Source organism: Tenrec ecaudatus, chromosome 13 (genome assembly GCF_050624435.1).
Source record: "Tenrec ecaudatus isolate mTenEca1 chromosome 13, mTenEca1.hap1, whole genome shotgun sequence".
Taxonomy (NCBI): domain Eukaryota; kingdom Metazoa; phylum Chordata; class Mammalia; order Afrosoricida; family Tenrecidae; genus Tenrec; species Tenrec ecaudatus.
In genome coordinates, this window is record NC_134542.1 from 51,811,506 (window position 1) to 51,837,222 (window position 25,717).

Below are 25,717 nucleotides of genomic sequence, written 5' to 3' on the forward strand. Positions count from 1 at the left end.
GTCCAGAATTAGCTAAAAATAAATCCTCCAGTTCCTTGGTCGGCCATACCCTCAAATGAGTTTGGGGCCCTCTGAAGCTCTCGACACCAAAGTATAAACTCACTCATTCCATTCAAATCATTTCTCTGGTCTGAATGTGTCCCTCGCCTGGGTTCCTTCTTGTGAGGACAAGAACCAATTGAGGAGAAATTCAAATCCTTGATTCTCCTCTTGATAATATTTCCTTCAGTCTTTTAAGCAAGATGGAAGCTAATGAAGGTGCAATGCATGGAATAACTCCTCACTGGGAACCAGTCATTACCACTATGATCCGAAGACGAAGGTTCAACCAAAGCTTCTGCTTTCATTTTCCAGTTTTTTGAAGCCTCTGCATATTTATTTTTAATATAGGGATTTCTTCTAAATTGTTTAAATTTGAAATCTAACACCTGTCATGTGATGCTGAAGTTGAGTACTGTAACATAAATTTAGTTGTTACTAGTCAGAAGAAGAGAAATCAAATTTAGTTTAAAATGCTAGGCCTGAGGTTGGTTTTAATCCAGATTTCTCATATGTGAGAATTGCCATAACCCACATCTTTTTGTATTGTATGCCATTTTCCTTCCTCCTCTCCTGTTCCTGACACAAACCGGTGGTGGCTTCCTCACATGATACCACAACACAAATGTCTTCCATTCATGTTCATGGTATCGGGCTATCAAATGCTGCTGTCTTCCGGTTTCAACTTTTTAGAGAAATTCTGCTAATACGGTATGTTAGTCTGGGTTGACTAGAGAAACTAATTCATTGACACTCGTGTGTAAGAGAGAGTTTTACATCCAAGAGTAATTGTTTATTAAGAAAACATCTGGCCCAGTCCAGATTAAATCCATAAATTCTATATTAGCCCACATGTCCGATACTAGTCCATAAATTCTTCTATAGACTCACACAGAACATACAGTGATGCTGAAAGCAGGAAGATCACAGGCCAGGGGTGAAAGTCTATGGAAGCATCTCAGCACTGACATGGCTCTCCATGTGGCTCCTCCAGCTCCAGGGCTCCAGCTGCCATTAGCACAGCCTCATGTGGGCTGTCAACAGAATGTGAAGCAGAGAGAGAATGTGTCCCATCTGCAAGGAGGAAGACAGGAGTTCCCAGAATCCTCAGGAGAAGGTCATGTTGTCCTCAAACTACGCCTGCCGGCCCCCTGCAGCCCACAGAGGACATTTATCCGACCCACCCGGTGTTTTTGCCGGTTGGTTTTTTACTTCAAAATAAGATATGTGCAGTATGCATAGGAATTTGTTCATAGTTTGTTTTTTTTAAACTATACTTCGGCCCTCCAACGGGTCTGAGGGACAGTGAACTGGCCCCCTGTTTAAAAAGTTTGACGACCCCTTCAGTCAAGTTGGCAGGAGATTATGTAACTGCTGCTTTAAAAATTAACCCAGGATGAATTACAGCTCCTCCTATAGAACATAAGGACAAAAATCGAGCTATGTTAAATATTTGGTCAAATTTGTATAACTTGAAATTTTCATCCCTTAGTGTAGATAGAGGAGCCCTGGTGGTTTAAATCATTCCGCGATAGTTGCTAACAGAAAAGTCAACAGTTCAAAACCGCCAGCCATTAAGGAGGAGAGAAGAGGAGGCTTTCTATTCCCAAAGAGTGTTAGTCTCGAAACCCCCGGGGGCAGTTCCCCCCTGTCCTGTCGTGTCACTGTGAGACAATCCACACAATGGCAGTGTGGGCGGGGATTTGTAAAGTTAGCGGCCACATACCCAGAGTCAACGGATACACAAACACATCTGAACCACACTTGCGACTGAGAAACGCTCCCCGCGCCTTAACATAGAGCGTTTACACCGAGCACTGAAGAGGATAGCTCTCAGTCGCCGGTCTTCCTGCGGCGACTGTGCACCTGGGCCATCGGCTGACGTCTGTAAAGTACTGAACAGCCCCTAGGACACGGGGGAGGGGGCTCTTATCAAGGGGCGGCACAGCTGGTGGCACCGCAGTTCAGCGTTCCGCTGCTACCGATGGACGGTTGGCCCCGCCAGCTGCTCCAAGGAGCAAAGGGTGACGACCCGATTGTGTGAACAGCACCGCCTTGGACGCCTAGCGACAGTTCTGCCCTGTAGGGTCACCACGCCCCGGTGATGCGCTTGGAGTTCTCTTCTTCCCGGATAAAAGCGCGGTTTAAAATCTGGAGACCAGACTGTAATGGGTTTCCTAGCTCCAGCCTGCGGGCGGGGACCGGGGGAAAGCCAACCATCCGCTAGAGCGGTGACACCAGAAGAAACCGAGCCGCGTCTGCCAGAGCTGCGACAACTCCGCCTTTGGCCCCAGCTTCCAGTGGTCCCGCGGGGCCATGGAAACTCTCGCCTACCCGGAACGGCAGTTCTCCCACCGCCGGGGTCGCGGGGGGCGCTGTGAAACCGACGGCCCGGCGCGAGGCATGCTGGGACATCGCCAGCCGCGCACGCCGCCGTCGCCCAGGCAACCGGCGCGCACGCCGTTGTCATGGAGCCCGGCTTCCGCGCGGTGGAGCCGCTCGTCCGCGCCGCCTCGGCCGTTCGTGGGACAGGATGCTCCGCCGGGGCTGCAAGGGCTCGGCGCGACGCCGACACGCGAGCGAGCGCCTCAGCTGGCAGCAGGACCAGGCGCTGAGCAGCAGCATCTACCTCCTGCGAGAGATGGGCCCCACGGGCTTCCTGCTGAGGGAGGAGGCGCCGGAGACCAGGGACTTCCGAGTAACGCCCTCCTCCTCCTCCTCCGTCCCCCACGCCGACCGCGCCGCTTTCGGCACCCTCCCCTGGCCTGGGGGCTCCGCTGTCACACCCCGACGTCGCACGCATCCCTGCGACTGTTCCCGCCCCCTCGGCTGTGAAGATTGGCTGCTTAAATCTATTCTGGAGAGAAACTGTATTTGTTGGAAAGGTTCATGTGGGGAAGTTAGGACTCCAGGTGGCAGCCAATTCTTTTTAGATGATAAACCTTGCTCTTGAGGCTTGGCAGAGGGGGCCGTTGAATCTAAGTAGATGGTTTGTATTACGTCCATGCTAGGTTTTGGTCTTAGCTGTCACCAGTAATGGAGGTGCCTGGGTGGCGTAGTGGCTTTTATGTCGGGTTACTAACTACAAAGTCTGTAGTTCAAGACCACCAGCTGCTTCTGGGAAGAAAGTTGAAGCTTTCTGCACCCCTACAGATTTACAGCGACATAAACCCAAAGGGACAATTCTACTCTGCCCTACAGGGTCTCCGTGAGTGTGACAGCGAGTTTGGAGTTTGGGAGCAATCATGGAGAAGAGTAGGCAATATTTCGCAGCATTTTGTGGGACTGTTACTGTCTTCAAAGTAGCAACGAGTAGAAATTCAACTCCACTGCACCTAACAACAAGGTCCTTTTACTGGAATGGGGCTTGTACACCACTAGTTTGCCAACTAAACAACATAACTTTCCCCTTTACTAGTTGTGAAGTCATCGCTTAAAGTATGATTTAAAACAGCAATGCCTCCAAGATCTTAATGAAACTTATTTTAATTTTGTTGAAAGACCAGAGTACTCACTCTTCACAGCCTACACTCACCACTCAAAGATCACTCACCTCCCTTTCTTGTGCCCTTTTAAGGTTGCTGCAGTACTTTAAGAGGCTAACACAGAAGGGTACAGCAAGTCTCCATAAAAACTCAGAGACGAGGCCAGTAGAACTCCTCTTTGGATCCTGTCTGGAGTCACAACTGAAAGGAAAAAAATTCACATTGCACGAGTTGATTTGATTTTTTTTTAGTTTTGTGTCATGCATTGTAGGCGCTTGAATCCCAACGACCCTCTAGGACCGAATACAACTGTTCCCGTGGTGTTTGCCGGCTCTACGGAAGCAAGCTGCCTGGCCTTTCTCCCACGGAGGAGCTAGTGGGTTTCAATAAGCAGCCTAATTGTTTAAACGACTGAACCATCAAGGCTCATTAAGTGCTAAATAGAATTCAGCAATCTAGATTTGCTTAAGATGTTTCTCTTCATTGCTTGCAATACTTAAGTGTATTGAATCAATTGGCTGAACCAATATAGTCTTCTGGATAACTAACCCAAGAAGTTGGGAAATGCCAGTACATCCAGAGGCACTGGAGAAGTGAGACTGGAAGACCTCTTTCTGAAAAATTAGTCAACTGAAAATCCTACAGAACACAGTTCACTTTGGCCCAGCTGGGTCACCATTAGGGAGAGTTGAGTTGACAGTATCTGGTAGATGAAAGGCCTTTTTGTCCAATCCCAAGTTGACTCCCCAAACCCAAACCAAACTCACTGCCATCAAATCCATTCTGAAAAATGGCCAGTGGAGTCTATTCAATATCTAGTGTGTAAGTCAGAGTGCAACCATACCCCCATAGGGTTTCCGTGGCTGATTTTTGAAACCAATCACTAGTTCTTCAGAGGTGCCTCTGGTAAGGATTACTAGGTGGCTTGGAAGAGTTAATTATTAGTAACCTTATACAATTAGATGTAGGGCACTTAAAAGAGGGAGGTATTAATTGATCCTGCAAGTTAACAATGGCAAGGACTAAAGATTCCCCAGTAGACATGTATTCAGCCTTTGAGGACATCTAGTGGCCTGGTCAGCACTTTGAGCCCACCAAGTGCTCAAAAAAACAAGTTCACAGCCATCGAGTCAATTCTGAATCACAGTGACCCTACAGGAAAAGATAGAACTGCCCCTGTGGATTTTGGAGTCTAAAAATCTTGATAGAAGTGGAAAGCTTTCTCCCTTTTTTAATTTATAGAAGTGGGGTTGGTTTTTTGGAAACTATGTTACACCCTCAAATCCCTATTAGTCCAATTATCCATCAAACTAGTTTTGCTCTGATTAAAATTTAACTGACTTTTTTTTGGTTAAGTATGCATTTTTCCTTTAAAGGTTTTCCTAGGAAATCCTCATACTTGTAACTGCTCCACCTTTCTGAAAGGCCGGGACCTGTGTAAGCACATCTGCTGGTAAGTGATTTCACAGTACTGATAGATCTTCCATGAAGGAACATGTTGGCTAGCTATGTGTGTTTTGCTTTGTTTTTCCTTGTCCATGGTTTGAGTATTGACAGCTGAACGAAATTTGAGGAATACCAATTAACCCTCAGATTTCAAAAGTTCTGTTTATGCCACTTCACTCTTATGAAAGACTTCCTTTACTATGTGTTTTCATTCACCAAAAGGCACCCAAAGAAAGAGGATTTTTAGTGTCCAGCATTTGTCTCACACTGACCTAGTCAAGAGACAGCTTGCCACCTGAGCAGCTCAGTGGCGTTCAGGCTCTGTGCCAGACTCTGCACTCTGCATCTCACCATCAAATCGCATGGCTTCAAGATGTGTCCGCATTTGTTGAGCTGTGGGTTTGATGTACCGTTTGGTATGATTTCATAAGTTATTAGTTGGACCAGGGAAGACTCAATACTTTCCCATAAACATTAATGGTAAGTGCCTTTTCATTTTATGCTATTTTGGTATACATTTACAGAAGGCTTCCTAGGAATTCATTGCTTTCAGATGTGGGGAGGGATCCAAATAACACTAAAAGTCTTAACTTACCTGTAGTCTTTGCACTGTCTCATGCTGAAGATTGAATAAGGTTTTAAGTAGAAACTTCGTACCACCTCGACAAGTTCTTCATGCTAATGTTTTCAATATTTTCTAAAAACCCAATCTTTAGATTCTCGTGATGAACAAATGTGAACTATGAAAGAAAAAGAAAAATGTTCTAATTCACATCCATAATGCTAGTTACATGATTCATTATGAAGTATCGCTGTGCTTTCAGAACTTTGTGTTTCCAAAAGTACAGTTTGATTGAAAGCTAATTTGTTCATATTTTTCATATACAGACAGAAGAATTGAAAATATTCACCCCTTCCATTCATAATGACCTAGACTAGTCATCTTTCAGAAATTTTTCCTCTTCAATGCATATGAATCCTTCACGACAGAAGTAGGACTCTACTAGAAATTGCCTGTGTAGAGTCTAAATGTTGTCATCTGAATCTAGAACTTCAGGAGAAATCTTCTAGAAAGTGAAAAACAAAATGCTTTCTCTCTCAATTTACTTTAAACCAACTTTTTGTTTACCTGTCTATACTGTTAGCAAGAAATCATTAGTCGCATTTTTAAAGAAATGATTCCATTGTTACTTGAGGGGGAAAATTAAATATATTGAGAAAATTGTGCACTCCATATTTCCAATGATTTTCTTACCTAGTTTTGAGTCTCTGTGTGTGTGTATGTGTCTGCTGCTTTGGTCTTTTATTTTTATTGAGCATCTACTGATGCAGGCAACCTAATCTAATTTTATAAATATGGTCCTTCCAAAGTGTGCAATTTTGTATTGTGATTACTTAAAATAGTAGTCTATTTCTCTTTTGTGTCAGCTTCCTCAGGATAGGGCATTCTGTTCTGATTTTTTACATAATTAACTCATTCTGTACAAGATACTAATCTTAAATTCAATGAAAATTTCATCCAAATATTTACTGCATTTCTCACTTTAAGAACAAAAAACATATTTTACTTGATGAAAATGTTATTTTTAATATCATACAATATTTCTCCTCTTCTAATGGTAGGAAAACAGTCATTTTGATACTTTATCTATAAATATATTTAGGAAGATAGTCATTTGATACTATATCCAGAAAACTACTTCAAATTCAGGAAAATTTGTAGAAAGTAACATGAATACATATATTTCCTCAATAATTCATATCTGTGAATAACTATACTCATGTCACAAAGAAATACATGGACTCCAAAGGTGTTTTATTTCTAGTAATCCTCTTTTTTCCAATAGGCTTTTTAAAAAGCAAATTTAACCACTATTATAACAGAAGACCTGTGGAGAGTTTTAAGTTTATTCTTAGAGCAATATAAAATGGTATAGTGTTATTCCTAGTCTAAAATTAAAACTAAATGATATCTTTTGAGATTGTTTCAGTAATAAATATTTAATGTCTGTCTCTCTACTTCTAAATTAGGGTTTTGTTGAAAAAATTTAAGCTTCCAAGGAATCATGAATGTAAGTTTCGTTTTTGCCTACTTTGAATTATATAATTATAAGAACTTTTCGCTTTACAACTGGTAGGAGTGTAAAATTGTGATTTAATCACTATGGAAATAGTATGGCACGTTCTTAAGAATTGGAAATGAAGTTCCAAATGATTGTACCATCCTACCAGTAAATATATATCTGAAGTATAAGAGCCTTGACACAAACAGACAAGCGCACATCCATGTTTATTGCAACACTATTCACAATAACCGAAAGATGGAACAGCCTGAATGCCCATCAGCAGAAGAAGGGATACTACAGTACATACACACAGTGGAGTAATACAGAGCACTGGAGAATGAGAATGAATCTTCGAATCCTCTCAACATGCTGAGTGATATTAGTCAATCCCAAAAAGATAAATATTGTAGGATAACCGTACTGTGAAAAGTCAAGGAAGTCTTTACCTGTGGAAAGAAACATTTATTGAATGTTTCCAGGAGTGGGAAGGGAAGGGAAGGGAAAGGAAGGGGAAGGGAAGGGAGGGTACCGGATCCCAGCAAACAGTAGGCCCTGGGAGGAGCAGCAAAGGTAAACAGTATTGTAAACACCTCCCTGTGCTAATGGCAATGCTAATGGAGGCGTGAATGTATAGACAGACACTCATGCTGAACAGGTATGGGAAAGCAAATGGGACCAAACCCACAAAGAGATGTAGGCTTGAAGGAGGATATGTCTATATCTCTATTTATATGTGCTTCCAGTATGTACACAAATACAATATAGCAGACAGGAGGTAAAATTATGATTGCTTCGTAGCTATAGCCAAACTCATAGGATCGAGTCTAAGTCACTATGCTTGGGACTCAGTAGCATAATCTTGGGGGACATCATGGTCAATTGGCTTCACATAGTCCACAAAGACTACCTTGTTGAATAGTGACTGGAGTCATACACGTTTGGAAGTGGTCATCTGAGATATGATTAGTCTCTCCGTCTCTGGAGGAAAAAAATGTGAAGAAAATCAAGGAAGTATTTCATTTAGATAGCGAATGAACCATGCAAATGGCAGCTTCCATGACCCTGAGAGCACGACTCAATGATGTTCTCAATCACAGCTGACCACTGGGCAAGAGATCATAAAAGAAGTTTCTGGATAAAGTGGGGGACAAATATGGGAGCGACCTCTAAAAGACCAGGTTTACTGATCTGATAGAGATGGCTGGATCCCCAAGACTATGGTCCTTACACTCCCTTCATGCCTGGTATTGAACTTATCACTGTGGCTAATTTTCAGCCAGTTGATAGGCCCATAAGTGAACCGTTAATCAGGAACTACACACTCCTTAGAACAATTAACCATAGGAGATCAAAGGGGCAGCATTAGCCAAGGATGAGGTTCAGAAGGCAGGCAGCCATGGGAAAGAAGGAAGAATGGAAACGCTGCGCACAGAGGAGGCAGAAGAGTGCTGGTTCAGTGTGGCGACCCAGGCCATGTCACGAAACAGGGTTTGTGGGAATTGGTTAGTGGAAAAAGAAGTTGCTCTAGAAAATTTTATCCAAATTGTCATAAATAGTTGGTGTTTTTATTTTTGAAGAAAATTTTTAAAGAATGTTTTAATGTGGATATATTCCAAAAGGGTACAATTTATAGAGAATCTGGCATTGCTCCATCACCCTTACTATTATAAGCAGAGTTGGTGGTGATTATTGCACCTAAACGGAACTTGCAATGGCAAGAAAATTAGCAAATATAATGTTTTAGATCCCAGTTATACTACGGCACATAATTTCATTCAAGACTTTTTTTTTTACTGATTAAGCGTGTTAACTCGAACAGACATACACACCCGTATTCAGTTCAGTACAATAGTAAGAAGCTGGAAATAACCTAAATTCCCCTCAGTGGAAGAATGGCGAAAGAAACTCTGATATGAACCCAAATGGAATACTTATGCAGTGCTGAACAACGATGACAAAACATGAAGCAAGCACCTGATGCCATGATGACCTGGAGAACATCATTCTAACATTGCTCGATCATAAAAGCAAAAATATAGGCGACAGCTCTGATAAGTGAGAAGAATACATTAAAGACCAAGAGGAAGGTATGCATACGAAAGGGAATGTGCTTTGGAGGCTTCCAGGAGTGGATGGCAAGGAAAGGAAGAGAAAGTGACAGACAGGCAGAGGCTAGGGGTTGACATGGTGAAATGGACGATCCTTACCACAAGAGGGTATTCCTGTCACAGTGGCACTGGATAACTAAGACACCCCTCGTTTTTAATATTTTGCGGTTTTCTACTAGCTGCTTTCCAGTTGGGACTCATGGAAGGAGAAATCAGCGACTTGCTCCGGGGAATACACCGAGTTAGAACTCCCCAACCAGAAACAAATGGGGAAATTACGCAGATTGAAGAAGATGGGCACATAAAACAAAAGGAAATCGACCCAGAGGACATCTGCTCAATTTGTCAGGAAGTGCTGTTAGAGAAAAAGCTTCCTGTCACCTTTTGCAGGTGATGTATTTTCTTCTTTGGATTCTAAAAACATATTTTTTGAAAGTTCTAATTTAATGTGATTATAATTAATTATATTGTGAAGCATGTTCATAAATAATAGAAAGCTTTGCCTGAAGCCAGTTTCAACCATCCATGTAAGAGATATTGTTGTTACTCTCTCGAGGATACATGCACAAAAATGGGAATTAGAATGTATACACATGAATAGATGCACATTTGAGTTTTTCATGTGACTTCTTCCAGTGCAGGTTTTCAAATTATTAACTATTTCCAAAATATTATTTATGTTGGCAAGAATTCCTTGGGCAGGACTGCATGTGGTCTGATTTGTGAAAAATAAGATGGAACCTCTGCCTTCAGTAAAGCATTTTACTTAAGAAATAATCATTATTATTCTAATCTCATTTTGTGTTAAGCCTGTATTCGTTAGCATTTTACAGATGAAAAGTAGTTTAATGATGCAAAATCATTTGCCCTGTCACTGGACTGGTGGAGAACTTGTGTTGGGATTTCCCTGGGCTAACTAAAATATGAATAGATATGTGCAGAGGTAAGTAGGCAGGCAGACTGTCCGACAGAATATGTGTGTGTTTGAGTGTGTATGTGTGTGTATCAGTCTATATCTGGAAAGTCTCTTCAAATTCTATTTTTATGGAGAGTAAAGATGATAACACACCAAATTAGACACACATATAGATGTGAAGATATAGACAGTTTCACTGTATGCAGACAGTAAATTTGAACTTCACTTCTGACAGGTATGGCTGTGGCAATAGTATTCATATAAAATGCATGAAGATCTTAGCTAATTTTCAAGAAATGACAACAAGCACTTCCATGTTGAAATGTCCTCTGTGCAGAAAAGAGTTTGCACCGTTAAAGCTTATTTTAGAGGAATTCAAAAACTCTAGCAAACTGGAGAGTGCAGCTGAGAAAGAGCGGCTCGACAAACACCTTGGAATTCCCTGTAATAACTGCAAACAATTTCCAATTGAGGGGAATTGCTATAAGTAAGTATCATTGGTAGGAAATTTAAAATGTTAAGCATTAGAGTATCTCTCATTATGTGTATTTTCTTCCTCGTGCATATAGTATAGTTGCTTATTTGAGATTTCCAGAGTGGTGATCTGTCAGCCCTAGAACTCCAGACTCTAAAGAACCTGTTTTCTGCACTTTGTCAAAGATACCTGACTATACTCTAGTGCAGGTACCAGTCCAAAGTTGAACCCATCCTAGGAGCTCCGGACATAGGCATTACTTAGCTTCTGTCTGAGTTCTAAATCGCGGAGCCTTAGTGGACATCTCGCTCGCCAGCACTGTCTTTGAACCACCATCAGGACACTGTAAGTCAGAAACACATTGAACTGAACCAGGACTGTTGACGAGTTTGACTGCGTATGGCATTAGGTCTGTGCTCTAAACTGTGATGGCTGTGGGTTTGTTTTCTTGCAGACTCGGTACCTCAAAAGTAGTAGAGAAAAATTTTCGTCACTTTTTAAGTAACCCTTTAACTGTTCCACAATTTTCCTAAAGAATATCAACTAATTGCTATCCCAGAGAATTTTTTTCTTAACAATTAAAATTTAGTGGTATGTTAAATATTTTTTTACTCTTTTTAAAAAAACTCACCCTAAAATGCATGGGTTTACTTTTCAATCTTTCTTGAATTATATCATTATGAATTCAGTTTAAATAACATTTCTTTTTTTAATTCTCATAAACTTTATCACCCCTAGTAGCAAATGATATATTTTTCCTTGAGTTGGGTTATTGATTTGTTTTATGTATAACATACAAGGGATCTTCAAATGCCCATGAAAAATGGAGTTTTAAAAATAAAAACTGTATATATAAACTTTATTTCTCAGCATAAGCGCCATCAATGTCAAGACCAATTTTTGTAAGTTATGGAACCAGTGCTTTTACATTCCTAAAGAACTGTGGGTTCTCAAAATTTAACCAGTGCAAGTTATCTTTTCGGGGGTCTGTCCCTCTGCTTTACCAAGCACGGTGTCCTTCTCCAAGGACTGGGTTCCTGACAGCATGTCCCAAGTCTGTAAAAAGAAGTTTCGCCATTCTTGCCTCTAGGAAGCATTCTGGCCAAGACAAATGTGTTTGTCATTTTAGCAGTCCACGGTACCACGGGACTTTCATTCTTCTCAGCACCACCGTTCAAATGCACAGATTCTTCTCAGGTCTTATTTTTGCATGGTCCTATTTTCTAAGGCGATAGAAATTACCATGGGTGAGGCGTACCTTTAGTCCTCAAAGGAACATCCTTGCTTCCCAACACTCTAAAGATGTCTTGTCCCACAAATTAACCTAGTGTATCTTGTCCTTTGATCGCTTGATTGCCGCTTCAGTAAGCATTGATTGTGGATCCAAGAAAGACAAAATCCTTGACAACTTCAACCACTCTCTTGACAACTTTGACATACTCTACACTCCCTCACTAACGTAATGAAAACTCGAACTATCAGAGGTCCTACCCCTTACAGACTGCCATGGAGCCATTTCCCCTTCAGAGTGGAGGAGCTACAACAGCCCTGTGGGCGTGCTCGGTTGTAGATCTTCACAGAAGCAGAAAGTCTTGGCTTTGTGCAGACAGCTCCTGTAGGGGTTAGGTTTTGGCTATTAACACATCTTGGCTTGGGGCAAGCACATTCAGTCTGTAATGCCTCTTTCTATTACTTCTAGAGCCACGCACGTGTCACTGTGGTGGCCACCAGTCTGTACTCTTCTCGGAGAGTGCTCTGCTTCCCATCAACCCTTCTCTGGAGCTGGCTGATAACTACTCACTCTCCTTTTAGACAGTAAACAAAGAATTCATATGAGCTCCTCTCAACCCCTTACCGACTAATGTCATCACTTCGAAAAGCAAACTTTCCAATCATTTTGGGAATGGTTGAATATTCTAAAAATATCAGCTATGTGTTCAAATGTAGAAATGCTTAACTTTTTGTAGTCCAGTATATTTTGCTGTATTGTATAAACTACTCCATTACTCCCATACATTGAATTTTCCCTGTGTGTATACATGAATATATAATAATGAATGAATTAGCACTTTGTTTTTTCATGATTTCCGAAGAACAGATTTTCCCAAATTTCTCATGGCAATAGTCTTCTATATCATTGACAACTTGAGTAAGAAAGTAGATTTATTTGACTACTGCTCAGGAAATTTTTATTTTGTGAAGATTACTGTTAAGTAAATGTTCTGCTTGTGACTAAATTTATACAAATTTAGTATAAAGATTGAGATTAGACTTGTAAGTGAAGTGAAGTTGGTGTATTTTTGGTCGGTGGTTTTTATTGAGAACTTTTTGCCCATTTCACTGTTTTGTCAAAAAGGCAGACTTAAATATTCCTATTTTCAAGGAAGATGCTGCTAAATAAGCCTGTTGCACTCAATGAAAGAATTGGAAAACAGTTGTAGATGATCAATGACAGAATGTTCAGTCAGTAGCAAGCACTGTAGGAACTTTGAGAAAGAGGTCCAAAAAAGCTGAGATAGTAGTCCAGACAGGCATCCTAGAAGGAGTGTATGCCAGGCCAAATAATGACCACCTGCATCCATCCACATCCTCAACCTAGAACCTGGGATTAGGTTATGTATCAGAGGGGATGGGTTCTGATGCCACTGAGGTTGCATGTCATCTGAGCTTGATAAGAGAGATTCTCCTGGATTACCCTGGTGGGCCCAGTGTAATTCTTAAAAGCAGAAGGAAGTGAAGAGAGAGACATAGGGAAGCGTGGCTGTCATCCTTCAGTCAATAATGCATCCTAGTACCTATTAACTACTAGACTGGGCTCATTAAATAGTAGACTGAATTGTAATATGTAATAGACAGATACAGCTTTGCTCACTGTAAACAGCGGTTCTCAACCTGGCGTTCATGACCCCTTTGGGGGTCAAATGACCCTTTCCCAGGGGTCACCTAAGACCACCAGAAAGCACATATTTCTGATGGTCTTAAGAGCCAAGACTCTGCTCCTCTATCCGTGTCCAGACCGGTCCGCCACGTGCTGATATGCCCAAATATGACTTACCCATGCTAAACCATGCTTCAAGACAAAATTTCATTTATTTGTCATTAGAAATAAATATTTCACAATATAGAATTACATATTGTTTTTGCGATTTGTCACTATGCTTTAATTATATTCAATTTATAACAATGAAAATATATCCTGCCCATCAGATATTTACATTACAGTTCATAACAGTAGCAAAATTACAGTTATGAAGTAGCAACAAAAGTAATTTTATGGTTGGGGTCACCACACCATGAGGAATTGTATGAAAAGGTCGCGGCCTGAGAAAGGTGGAGAACCGCTGCTGTAGAGGATGAGGAAGGGTCCGCAAAGTGAGGAAGGTGAGACTTCCCGAGAAGTCTAAAGCCCTCAGAAAGTATTGAAAGTCGTTTCACCCTTGGAATGTAGAACAGTGAGACTCCTAGAAACTTGTTCATGTTAAAGATGCTAAGTTTGTAGCAACTTGTGTTAGCAGCAATAGAAAAGTAATATAGGAAGGGACTTGGCCATCAGTTTCTCATGACTGGATAGTTTCCAGAAAGTTGTGACTGTAATTTTTCACCTAAAATCATCAAATAATTGGATTTTAAATTGTTTTATGCTTTTAGATGTACTGAATGTATCGAATATCACTTATGCCAAGAGTGTTTTAGTAACTGCTGCCATCTTTCCCATATATTTACATTTCGTGAGGTACAGTATTCTCCTTAAATTTAATATAGTATTTGTCCTGTTGTTTCTATAAGGATAATAGGAATATACAACCTTCTGAAATAGAGGCGGTTGGTTTTTAAAAACCTCAGATATTTTTAGGAGATTCTTTTACATAGGGATGCACAAGGGAACCAGCTTTCAGACTAGTAATTTATGAAACTAGCACCTTAACTTCTGATGGCATGATAAGTAAATGTTACGTACAGAATGTCAGCCATCAGATATGGAATTTAATTTGTTACATATTTATGATGAAACTGCTGACAACCATATTTACATTAATGAAATATATATCACGTATGATTTATAACTTATGTAATAAAATAATTTAAATAATAAAAGTTTATATTAATAAAAATAATACTGTTGACCATGTAGACTGCATATTTAAATAGTAACATAATCTCTTTATATTGAGTAATATTGTTTTCTATTTACTGCATAAAATTAAGCATTCACTATTACTACTATTGACCAGTATTTTTAGTTTAAAAAGCATTGTCCCTGGAGTAGCTATACAATCATATATTAGACCCAGTAATACTTTGCCCATTCTGTAATGCAGTACAAAAGCATCAGTCTGTTTAAAAGTGATCAGTCTATGTTGTTCACATTGTTATCGATATCCACACCACTAATTTTAATTCAAAAAATAAAAATATTCATTATCCATAAAATAACACCTATTTTTTCTTATGACAGAGAAGAAACCAAAAATGGAGACCACTAGAAAAAAGACCAAAGGAAACTGTAAAATATACAGATACTAAAAATGATATGGAAGAAAAGTGGCCACATATTCAAGAAAAGCAAAGGTAATAGTCTAAGTGAAATGTACATTTGTTATAGTGCTAGGAATTTATGAATAATTTTTCATTTTGTGTAAGTTTTATTCACACCTTCAGTCAATAATGCATACTAGTACTAGTCCACATTCATATTAAATATTAGACTGCATTGTAACATGCAAGTTATAGCAAATCGGCTCTTTGATTTAGGGGCTTCTCTCTGCCTCATTTTCTTATCCTTAAAATAGAAATCAAGTAAAGTTTATGGAATTTTTTTGAAATGAGCCATAACATAGTAAACATTCAAATACAGCGATCTATCATCATTATTAGGTCTCTCTGTGATACAAAACAGAGCCTTATTGGTGTAGTGGTTACAAGTTGGGCTACTAACCACTAGGTCAACAGTTTGAACCCCTAAGGGTTCCTCGAGGGAAAGAGGAGACTTTCTACTCTTGTAAAGAGTTACAGCCTCAGAGACTCCCGGGGCAGCTCTGCCCTGTCCTATAGGGTCACTGCGAGCGAGCATCCATAGGAGGTGATTGAAAATACCACGGCCTATAGGATCACTGCGAGTCAGCATCCATAGGAGGTGATTGAAAATACAGCTTTGCAGGCACACTGTAGTCTTCAAAGTGACAACCTTCCTCGTCCACACTTTCAAAAGGTCTTATGGAGCAGATATTTGAGCAATATGTTTTATTCCTATAGAACAGGCTTCAGAGATACTCACAAGTGGAGTGGGCATTAGGGGAAGAAGAGCATACTAGGCAGAGAAACTGGAAAAGGAGGGAGCGATTTTAAAGATAAAAGGAGTAGGTAACACTCACTCACACGTATACAGTAATGGAGTCGGGCTGCTAACTGCTGAGCTATATTAATAAGTCCCTTCAAGCTGTAACCCCCTCAGTATTGTAATTCTGGATTTCCTGCCCATATGGCTACAGTCCCATTTTGGAGGGCATAATCCGCTAAAGAACATGAATAGGATGAGATTAAGATCTGACTTTAGTAGAAGGTGCGCATCAGGCCACACACTGTTTAATCGTTATCTTGGTTACTGTCAGGAGCCCTGACAGCATAGTGGTTTTATGGTGGGCTGCTCACTCCAAGATCAGCAGTTCAAAACACGAGCCTCTCCAGAGAAGAGAGATGAGGTTTTCCACTCCCCTAGAGTTATAGTCTCAGAAACCCATAGAGCAGTGGTTCTCAACCTTCCGAATGCCACGACCCTTCCTCATGTTGTGGTGACCCACACCATAAAATTATTTTTGTTGCTACTTCATATTTGTAATTTTGCTACTGTTATGAATTGTCATGTAAATATCTGATATGCAGATGTATTGGGTGAGACCCACAGGTTGAGAACCACTGCGTAGAGGCAGTTTTACCCTGTCCTGTAAGACCACTCTGAGTCTGAATCAACTCTATGGGAGTGAGTGGTTACTGGTACTTGTCAAAGGCGAAAGATTTATACGGTTTGAAGAGAAACGGTGCTTGGTTACTGGTCCTTGTGATGGATGTAAGGAATGACTTACTTCAGCTGAAAGGAGAAAAGCTGCTTCTAGAGAGCCTGATGGAGATTAGGAGGAGGACAGTGCCTACTGGAAACATCCTGCCAGAGGTCCCAGGACAATGTGCATAAATAAGACACTTCAGTGTCGAGATCAGATTCATATATTTGAGTGAAAGGTTATATGTTAATTTAATTACATCCCCGAAAATCAATATAACTCCCACCAAATGACCTTTTCCTGAATGGATCTGGTGAGAAGGTGGAAAATGACACTGATAGGACTCACCTCTGAGCAATTCTGAACAAGATTCCCTGAAATGCCTTCCTGCTACATATAAAATTAGCCCTCTGAGAAGCAGCGTGTGTAATCTCGTCATTGGCAAGAGCCAATTGGAGTGGAGTACATCCTCTGAACCCACCATCTGCAATTCAGATTTTGGACTGAACAGCACCCATCACCCTGTGAGACTTCTTCTTAAACTTTCCCAAGTTCCTTTGGGATGCTGCAGTGATTTCACAGACCCCAGAAACATGAGGGGATATTCCAAAAGCAATAGGGGGCAAGGGATGGAACAGCCCAGCATCTTGGAAAAGAGGTGGACATTTGAGGCTCCTTCAATCTCCAACTCCTTGGAACTAGTTAGGTATTAACTCTTACACCAGAAATGACACAGCCACAAGGTCGGTGATGTGCACTTTCTGCTGCAGTCCAGATTGCAGCACCGGAGACCCTCAGGGGCAGTTCTGCTCGGTCTTTTAGGGCTGCTCAGGTCAGAATAGACCAGAAGGCAGTAAATTTGGTTTGGGGTTTTTAAGGTGTATTAAAAATGTTAAGTTGTGTTTCTTTATCATTAGATGATCTTAGTATAATCCATTTCTATATCATGATTGGTGAACTTGATTTTTTTAATCATTGTATTAGAGGCTCTTTCAACTCTTATCACAATCCATACCTACATCAGTTTTGTAAAGCACATTTGCACATTCGTTGCCCTCATCATTCTCAAAACATTTGCCCTCCACCTAAACCCCTGGCATCAAGTCCTCTTTTTTCCCCTCCCTCCCCACTTCCCTCCTCCCTCATGAACCCTTGATAGTATATATATTATTATTTTGTCATATCTTGCCCTGTCCAACGTCTCCTTTCACCCACTTTTCTGTTGTCCATCCCCCAGGAAGGAGGTCACATGTAGATCCTTGTAATCAGTTCCCCTTTTCCAACCCACCCTCCCTCCACCCTCCTACTATCACTACTCACATCACTGGTCCTGAAGGGATCATCCATCCTGAATTCCCTGTGTTTCAAGTTCCTATCTGTACCAGTGTACATCTTCTGGTCTAGCTGGATTTGCAAGGTAGAACTGGGATCATGATAGTGGGGGGTGGGGGTGGGGGAAGCATTTAGGAACTAGGGAAAAGGTGTATGTTTCATCATTATTACATCGCACCCTGACTGGCTTGTGTCCTCCCTGAGACCCTTCTGTAAGGGATGTCCAGTGAGCTACAAATGTGCCTTTGGTCTCCACTCCACACCTCATTCACAATGATATGATTTTTTGTTCTGATGATGCCTGATACCTGATCCCTTCGACACCTCATGATCTCACAGGCTGGTGTGCTTCTTCCATGTGGGCTTTGTTGCTTCTGAGCTGGATGGCCGCTTGTTTACCTTCAAGCCTTTAAGATCCCAGATGCTATCTCTTTTGATAGCCGGGCACCATCAGCTTTCTTCGCCACATTTGCTTATTCACCTGCTTTGTCTTCAGCGATTATGTCAGGAAGGTGAGCATCATAGAATGCCAGTTTAATAAAACAAAGTATTCTTGCATTGAGGGAATACTTGAGTGGAGGCCCAATGTCCATCTGCTACCTTAATACTAAGGTTGAACTTCCTTAAAGAATATAATTGAATTTTTCTTTCAAATAATAGGAATGCATTTAACCTTTCAACCAAATGTTTATTTTTAAATACTCTTCTCTGTTGACTTGTTGCTAATGGTATCAAAGGAATTAAATCATATGGTATCATCATACTGCATTGGTTGGTGCTTTTGATACAAAACTTGAATCCTTTTAGAACTGCATGAATGTAATCTAAGAACCCTGAGATAGGGAACCATATTCCTTACAGATTATGATCTATCTACTTAACATAGTCATTTAGAATATTTAATGTTGCATGTTGTGTACCTCACTTTCTACCAGAAGACAAAGTGAATTGGGTTATGGTTTTCTAAATATGTATCTACGTGCGTCTCAGACAAAAATAATTTGAGTATGTATTTTAATCAAAATTTTGATCTGTGTAATTAACATTAAAAGTGCAAACAATTTCAGGTTAGTCTTTTTATTTCAAATGACTAATTCTTTTCTTTATGAAGTTGATATTGAAATTAGTTCGATCTGGTTTAGGACCAATGCAATAATTTTTTAAAACTTTATAATGTACACGATATAAAATCTTTCAGTCCAAAGACCCTTGGGTACTGTTGCATTATTTATATGAACCTGTGCTGTTGATCCTGATCTGTAATCATGTAAATGTTCACATCTCCGCTAATTCTCATTCAGCCAAGTTTATACACCAAAACAGATGGTAAAATCTCTGCCTCTCTTGCTGATTACGAAGAGTAGTAAACTGCTTGCTCCAGGCTACCAGTGCCGCCTTTGTCTGAAGGCATTTCGTCTTGGTCAACATATAAGATTGCTCCCGTGTACTCACAAGGTAAGGATCACGTGATTTTAGTTTCATTTCCCCTGGAGGGCCAGTGTCCACAAACAGTGGGACATCTGAAGTCTGTTTTCCCTGGTTAACTGCACACTGAGCCTCATAGGAAAGCAGTGCTGCCCCTAAGAACAGACTCCGATGGCTTACAATCCACCTGTGTATGTACTCACGAGAGAAGGTGGCTTGTCACTTCCGATTACATGCACTTACCTACTGTCATTTTCTGCACAAGGACAAGGGTTATACAGTACTAACATTTTTATAATTTTTATCATTCTTTAAAAAGGCTAAATTGACATATTTATTATTTCACATGAATGCACTAAAATCAAAGTCAAAGATTGCTTGTTCTCTACAAAATTAGACAAAAACTAATACGCCCTTTGTTTCTTTTGAAAACATCATCACACCAAAGAAATCTCTACTCTCTTTAAAGTGACCCTAGTTAAAATGTCTGATAGCTTTTTTTCCCCTTAAGAATGTGATTTCTTTTATGAGGGTAAGTCACACTGTATTGCTGCCAGTTTTCCAGTTTAGAAATGCATAGGTTTAGTAGCGAAGAAAACATGGTATAAGCATGTCTCTGAGATCAGTGGCTGGCTGCAGGCAGGTGTTCCTAGTAATACACTTTCCCTGGTCTCACTACTATGCCTTCCAAGAAAGTCCAATCAAACAGTGACTCTCAAGGGAATTGGCTTGCCCAGTTAAAATAGTCCAGAGAAATACAGAGAATTATGGTGACTGTCTTTTAGGATCCCAAATAGATCATCTTGATAGATTTTTCTTGATGGACAGATAATCATGGGAGCTTGTTAAAGAAGTTTTTAGAAAATGGAAAACTGCATTCATGAGAATAAAATCAGGAAAGTTGCCCCAAATCATGTTCCTGGTCCGCCCCCTCGAGAGACTGCACCTGTCATTCTTTCAGAGCATCGAGGGGTGTCCTACAGAAGTGTCTGTGAGAAACCATTCTCCATCCACCCTACAGCTTTGACTCTGCTTCTTCAGACTTCTTGGTGCTTTCCAAACCCAAAGAACATTTACAAGAACCCAATTTCATTCACCCAAGGATGGCAAACTTGCCGTTTGGCTCAGTATAAATCAAAGAAACTCTGAATTCTTTGAAGAAGTGTTAGAGAGACAGAAACACCACCTTCAGAATGCAAAGACTGAGATGAAGGATATGTTGAGAAATTATAACTTATTCTTGTTTAATAATGCATTGAATTATTTTGTAGCAATACTTTTTTTATGCTCCCACATGCAGTGTACTGCCTTCAGATCTATTTTAAATTATACTTGGTTGTGGTTTCTGTTAAGAATTTCATATGAAATTAATAATTTACATTAAATCAAAATAATTAGACAGCAGGAGGAACAGTACCTGGAGCTCCCCAGGACCATTGGGGAGATCGTCATAAAGGTCACCAGACAGGCCTGGAATTATGTATGAATTTTTTTTCTCTTTTTATTTCTCCCGTTCGATCTTTTGTTTTATTTTTGTTTTGTATTCATTCTTGCTGTTTTGTCTTCCTATATAAGATAAGCTTGAGAAGCAAGCCCGAGATAGCAATGGGACCAGTGGTTCCGTGGGGTGGGGGGTGGGGGGTGGAACTTGAGGGCAGGAGGAGGTGGAGGGGGAAGGGAGGCTTGAGCAAACAATACATGGACAGGGGAACAAGTAGGGAATTGAAATCAATGATGAGGTGGGTGTAGGGACTCTGGTGGTGTTGGAGTAACAGTGGTCTAGCTGAGAGGAATTACTGAGAGACAAATGAAGGTGAGCGTGATGGCAGGGCAGGAGGAAGGTAAAAGGAAACAGGAAATATCTAGGAAGGAAAACCCCTGATAGAGATAGGAAACATAGTTGTGTACATATGTAAATATATTAATTCTTAAAACTTGAGGTATTAGCCTCTGTACATATACTTATATGGCAATATATTGAGGAAAGAGATGGACTTTGGGCCTCTACTCAAGCCATCCCTCAATGTGATAACACTTTGTTCTATTAGCTTGGCATTCTGTGGTGCTCACCCTCCCGACATGATCGCTGAAAACAAAATAGGTACATAAGCAAATGGGGTGAAGAAAGCTGATGGTGCCCAGCTATTAAAAGATAATAGCATCTGGGGTCTTAAAGGCTTGAAGTTAAACAAGCAGCCAACTAGAAGAGAAGCAACAAGCCCACACAGAAGCACGCCATCCTGTATGATCACGAGATGTTGACAGGCCCAGGTAACTGGCATCGGAAGACCCCAAACAAATAATCATATTGTTGAGAATGAGGGAGGTCAAGGTGGAGACCCAAAACCCATCTGTAGACAATTGGACATCCTCTCACAGAAGGATCACAAGGAAGGGACGAGTTAGTCAGGGTTTCAGTATAGCGCCGATGAAACACACCGTATTCCTTTGGTTCCTTGAGGCTTCCTCGCCCCTAATATCATGACCCCACTGCTACCTTACAAATCTGGCTAGACCAGAGCATGTACACTGGTACAGACAAGAGCTCTTGACACTTGGAATCCAGGACAGACAAACCCCTCAGGAACAGTAAATGGGAGTAATGATAACAAGCGGATAGAGGGAAGGTGGGGAGAACAGGAGAAATAGATCACAATGATTGACATATAATCACCCCCCCACACACAAAGGGGAGAAACAAGGGTGAAGGGAGACAGCTGTTGGTATAAGATATGAAAATAATAATTTATAATTTATCAAGGGTTCGTTAGAGTGGGAGAGTGGGGAAAGGTGGGAAAAAAGAGGAACTTAAACCCAGGGCTCAAACAAAATGTTTAGAAAATGATGATGGCAACATATGTACAAATGTGCGTGATGCAATTGGTGTATGATTATTATAAGAGCTGTAAGAGCTCCCAATAAAATGATTTTTTTAAAATTAGACAGCAATGAAATTAATAGCTTGAATAAATAGTGACCTTTTAAACTAAATTCGTAGAAGGGTGATATCCATAGGATTTCCATTTTCACTGAGAATGGAGATCAGTCTGTAGCCAATTATATTTATAAGTGAGATTTTTCAAAATATTTCTGCAAAGCTTGTAAATTACCTTTTTTGGCTGAGTATACATAATAGCCATAAATAATGTACATTATAAATATGATAATTATAGGTCTGATGAACCTCTAAATTTTTTTTTCAGTTTCACAGAAAATGTATTGACAATTGGTTACTTCACAAGTGCAATTCGTGCCCTGTTGACAGGCAAGCTGTATACAACCCTTTGATATGGAAGGATCCAGCACTGACTGGGCGAGTACAGCAGTCTGTCTCAAAGCCGGGTGTTACTCAGCCATCAAAACAAGAACCACAGCTTCTCGTTCCTGGTACTAGAGTAGTCTTACAACAAAATAAACTTGGGATTTTACCTAGCATTTCTCAAGAGAATTCTGAAAAATTGAGTACATCTTCAAGTCCAGCAGATCAGAACACCGTAACAGATCATTTACACTCCATTAAATTAAGTGACTCAATTTCAAGAAATCTAACCTATGAATATAAAATTAGCCAACACTTCCCCAGGTATCTTCAAGATTTGCCAACTGGATCACTTGGGAAGATATCAACTCAAACATGTCTTCCTTCTATTGCCCACAATGTTATAGGCCGTGACAGAGGTCATTACCAGACGATGGGCCAAGACCCTAAGCTTCCTGACCACAATCCAAAGAAGACTCTTGGTGCTAAAATGAGAGAGGACAACAGGAAATCAAATACATTATTTCCAGAGGATTTAAATATTATTGTCAATTGGGGTACAACTAAACTTAGTCTCTCTAAAAGGTATAATAATTGTATGGGTAAAATGAGACCTAAGTCTAGTCACTTATCAAGAAGACCACCATCTCACCCCTTAAATGCAAAAAGTCATGCTGAGTTAACCTTAATAATGGAAGGAGTTCAACTGTAAAGAGAAATATTTTTATTACATCAGAAAATATGTAAATATGAGCATTGAAATGTTTTATTTGTATAACATACAAGATATATACTCTTGATAATTGTGTGTAAAGTTCTGTTGTAATTTTGATAACTGGTGAAAGAATAACATCTCACTTAAAGAAAATAGAAAATGACCGCATTTTTTTAAAGAGTGAAAGCACTAGGTATGTGATGAGTATGTTTCAGTTACGCAGTATATTCCGAATTAGGAATATTTTGAGTCTTAAGTTTGATTTTCTACATATTAAAAGCGTTTAATTTGAATTAAGAAGATAGATGTTCTTTTGCTTTGGGTAACTTTCAAAATATCCTACTTGATAGCAAATAATTTGCAGACCTTTTTCAGGTACTTGTATACAACGTGTAGGAAAATCCAGATGTGGATTTTAATGATATTTTCTTTTTTTAATCATTTTATTGGGGGCTCTTACAGACATCATAGGAGTTGAAATGTACTTATAAAGTTACAAGCTCTTCCACATTTATAATGTGAGGTGCCACTGACACTTTTCTGCCTTGTGTGACTTGAGGTGATCCTGCTGGTATTTGAAATACTGGTAACATAATTTCCAGTATTAAGGCAACACTCAAGTCACAACAGTATGACAAAATGACTGGAAACCCTTTGGTTTCTTGTGGTTAGCAACTCAAAGCATAAAATGCCAGAGCTTCCAAGTTCAGCAGTACACCCATGCTACTCACTGCCATGGAGTCATTGCTGACTCATATCACAGGGACCCCTCGTGCGTTTCTGAGACTGCAGCTGTTTACTGGAGTGGAAAGCCCGTGGTTTCAAACTGCCAACTATGTGGATCACAGCCCAGTGCATAACCACTACACCATCAGGGCTCACAATTCAAAGACAGCTATCAGGCATGGAGCTTCCTTTGTGGGAGGAAGTGCAAGCTGTGTAAACTTGCCCTTTATTGTGGAGCATATTCTAACGTGCTCCTTTCCATTGAGCCTTTAAACCTGTTAACTGATGCAAAGAGCCCTGGGCCTTTACAGGGATAGCACCCCCCACCCCCAGTGTTCTGCAGGAAGTGCGCCATACTGAGGCTTCAGCAACATTTTGCTTATGCAGCCCAATGAACGTAACAGCATTGAGACAGTGAATCAATATGCAATTCTGAACTATATGCAGGATGCCCAGAGAGCAGAAGAATAAGCATAGTTTAAAATGTATTTTGGAGCAAAATTTGAAATGTACATTGCCTGTTCTGAATGGTTATCAGTGCATAGATCAGCATCCGTTTTGGTTCTCCAGGGGAGCAAAACTGAATTTTATATATATATAGTGATCGACAGCAAGAAAATGGCTCATGTCATTGTGAAGCTGTGACTTCTGCAATCCTGGAGGCTGGCAAGTTCCACATCTGTGGGCCCTCCTACAGCCTGAAGTCCCCCTCAGGCTCAACAAACCAAAGCCAGCTGATGGTTTCCACAGGCACATGTCTGCATACTGGAGGTCAGGCAGCAAGAAGGGTGCATAGGAGGGCAGGAAGGGAAATGACTGGGGGGGGTCGATTCACAGACTAACACCAGGCCACACCCCCAAGGATGCTCACATAAGATCATAAAATGGGAGAGAATGGCATCATGTTGTTTGCCAAATGGAGCTTCATACCCTGACCAGATCAACACACACATTAACTCTCACAGTATGCATTCACATAGCTGACAACAGCTCAGCTCCTAACAGATACCACATCTGGCACGACTGTTGCCATTAGGACCACAGCTTTGAGTTTGTGGTAACCTGCTATCCGCTTCCAGGACCCTTCTGGGATCTGCAAGGGCCAAACCGGTAAAGGATTTGATCTCTTAGCTCCAGCAAACAAGAAACACACTCGCTGCCCTCGAGTCCATGCTGACTCATAGCAACCACACAGGACAGCGTACAACAGACTGCCCCGGTGAGGTTTCCAAGACAGTAACTGTAAATGGGAGTAGAAAGCCCCATCTGTTTCCCATGGAGTGGCTGGTGGTTTCAAACGGCTGACCTTGGAATGCAACCTTTTAATTTCTTATCTAGGTTGGAGAGGGTCAAGTTTTAGAGGCTCCCATTGGGCTTCCCCACAGTGATGACCCTTCATAGAGCAAAGACCACTTTTTTTGTCCGCTCATACACCATTTCCCAAGACTGTCAGCAACATGCTGCTGTGAGACGTACTGGTATCACTAAACCGTTCTCCTCTAAGTCAAGGTTGAAAGGGAAGGCTCTTACTACCAAGCTAACTTACAGTCATCGGGTTGACCAGACACACTCTACTCTATTAAAGCCAGGTGCTAGCATTGTCTAAAAATCCAGGTGATGTAATTATTGTAATAAGCAGCAGGCTCAGGGAGGCCCGAAGCATATGGGTGGAATTTGTTAATTAAACAGTGTCCCGAGGGGAAATATGAGCAGAAATCTAACCAAACTA

At 40.7% G+C, this 25,717-nt stretch overlaps 1 protein-coding gene and 1 non-coding gene across 2 annotated transcripts; both read left to right on the forward strand.

Moving 5' to 3' along the window:
- Nucleotides 1–2,514: 2,514 nt before the first annotated feature.
- ZSWIM2 (zinc finger SWIM-type containing 2) lies at nt 2,515–23,295 on the forward strand. The gene is made up of 9 exons (XM_075529270.1): nt 2,515–2,737; nt 4,901–4,977; nt 7,002–7,042; nt 9,324–9,534; nt 10,296–10,547; nt 14,184–14,268; nt 14,992–15,104; nt 19,165–19,318; nt 22,492–23,295. The coding sequence occupies exons 1-9, from the start codon at nt 2,573–2,575 to the stop codon at nt 23,257–23,259; spliced, it is 1,866 nt and encodes a 621-aa protein (XP_075385385.1). The 5' UTR covers nt 2,515–2,572; the 3' UTR covers nt 23,260–23,295.
- LOC142425285 (small nucleolar RNA SNORA26) lies at nt 3,604–3,727 on the forward strand. Its single transcript, XR_012779632.1, has one exon. It is a non-coding gene; the product is annotated as a small nucleolar RNA SNORA26 (small nucleolar RNA).
- Nucleotides 23,296–25,717: the final 2,422 nt, after the last annotated feature.

What these genes read in the sequence shown, in the direction of transcription:
- ZSWIM2 (XM_075529270.1), top strand. Translation starts at nt 2,573, where the DNA reads ATGCTCCGCCGGGGCTGCAAGGGCTCGGCGCGACGCCGACACGCGAGC. An exon ending in ATTGAGGGGAATTGCTATAA is followed by an intron (nt 10,548 to 14,183) that starts GTAAGTATCATT and finishes TTATGCTTTTAG; the next exon opens with ATGTACTGAATGTATCGAAT. An exon ending in TGCTCCCGTGTACTCACAAG is followed by an intron (nt 19,319 to 22,491) that starts GTAAGGATCACG and finishes TTTTTTTTTCAG; the next exon opens with TTTCACAGAAAATGTATTGA.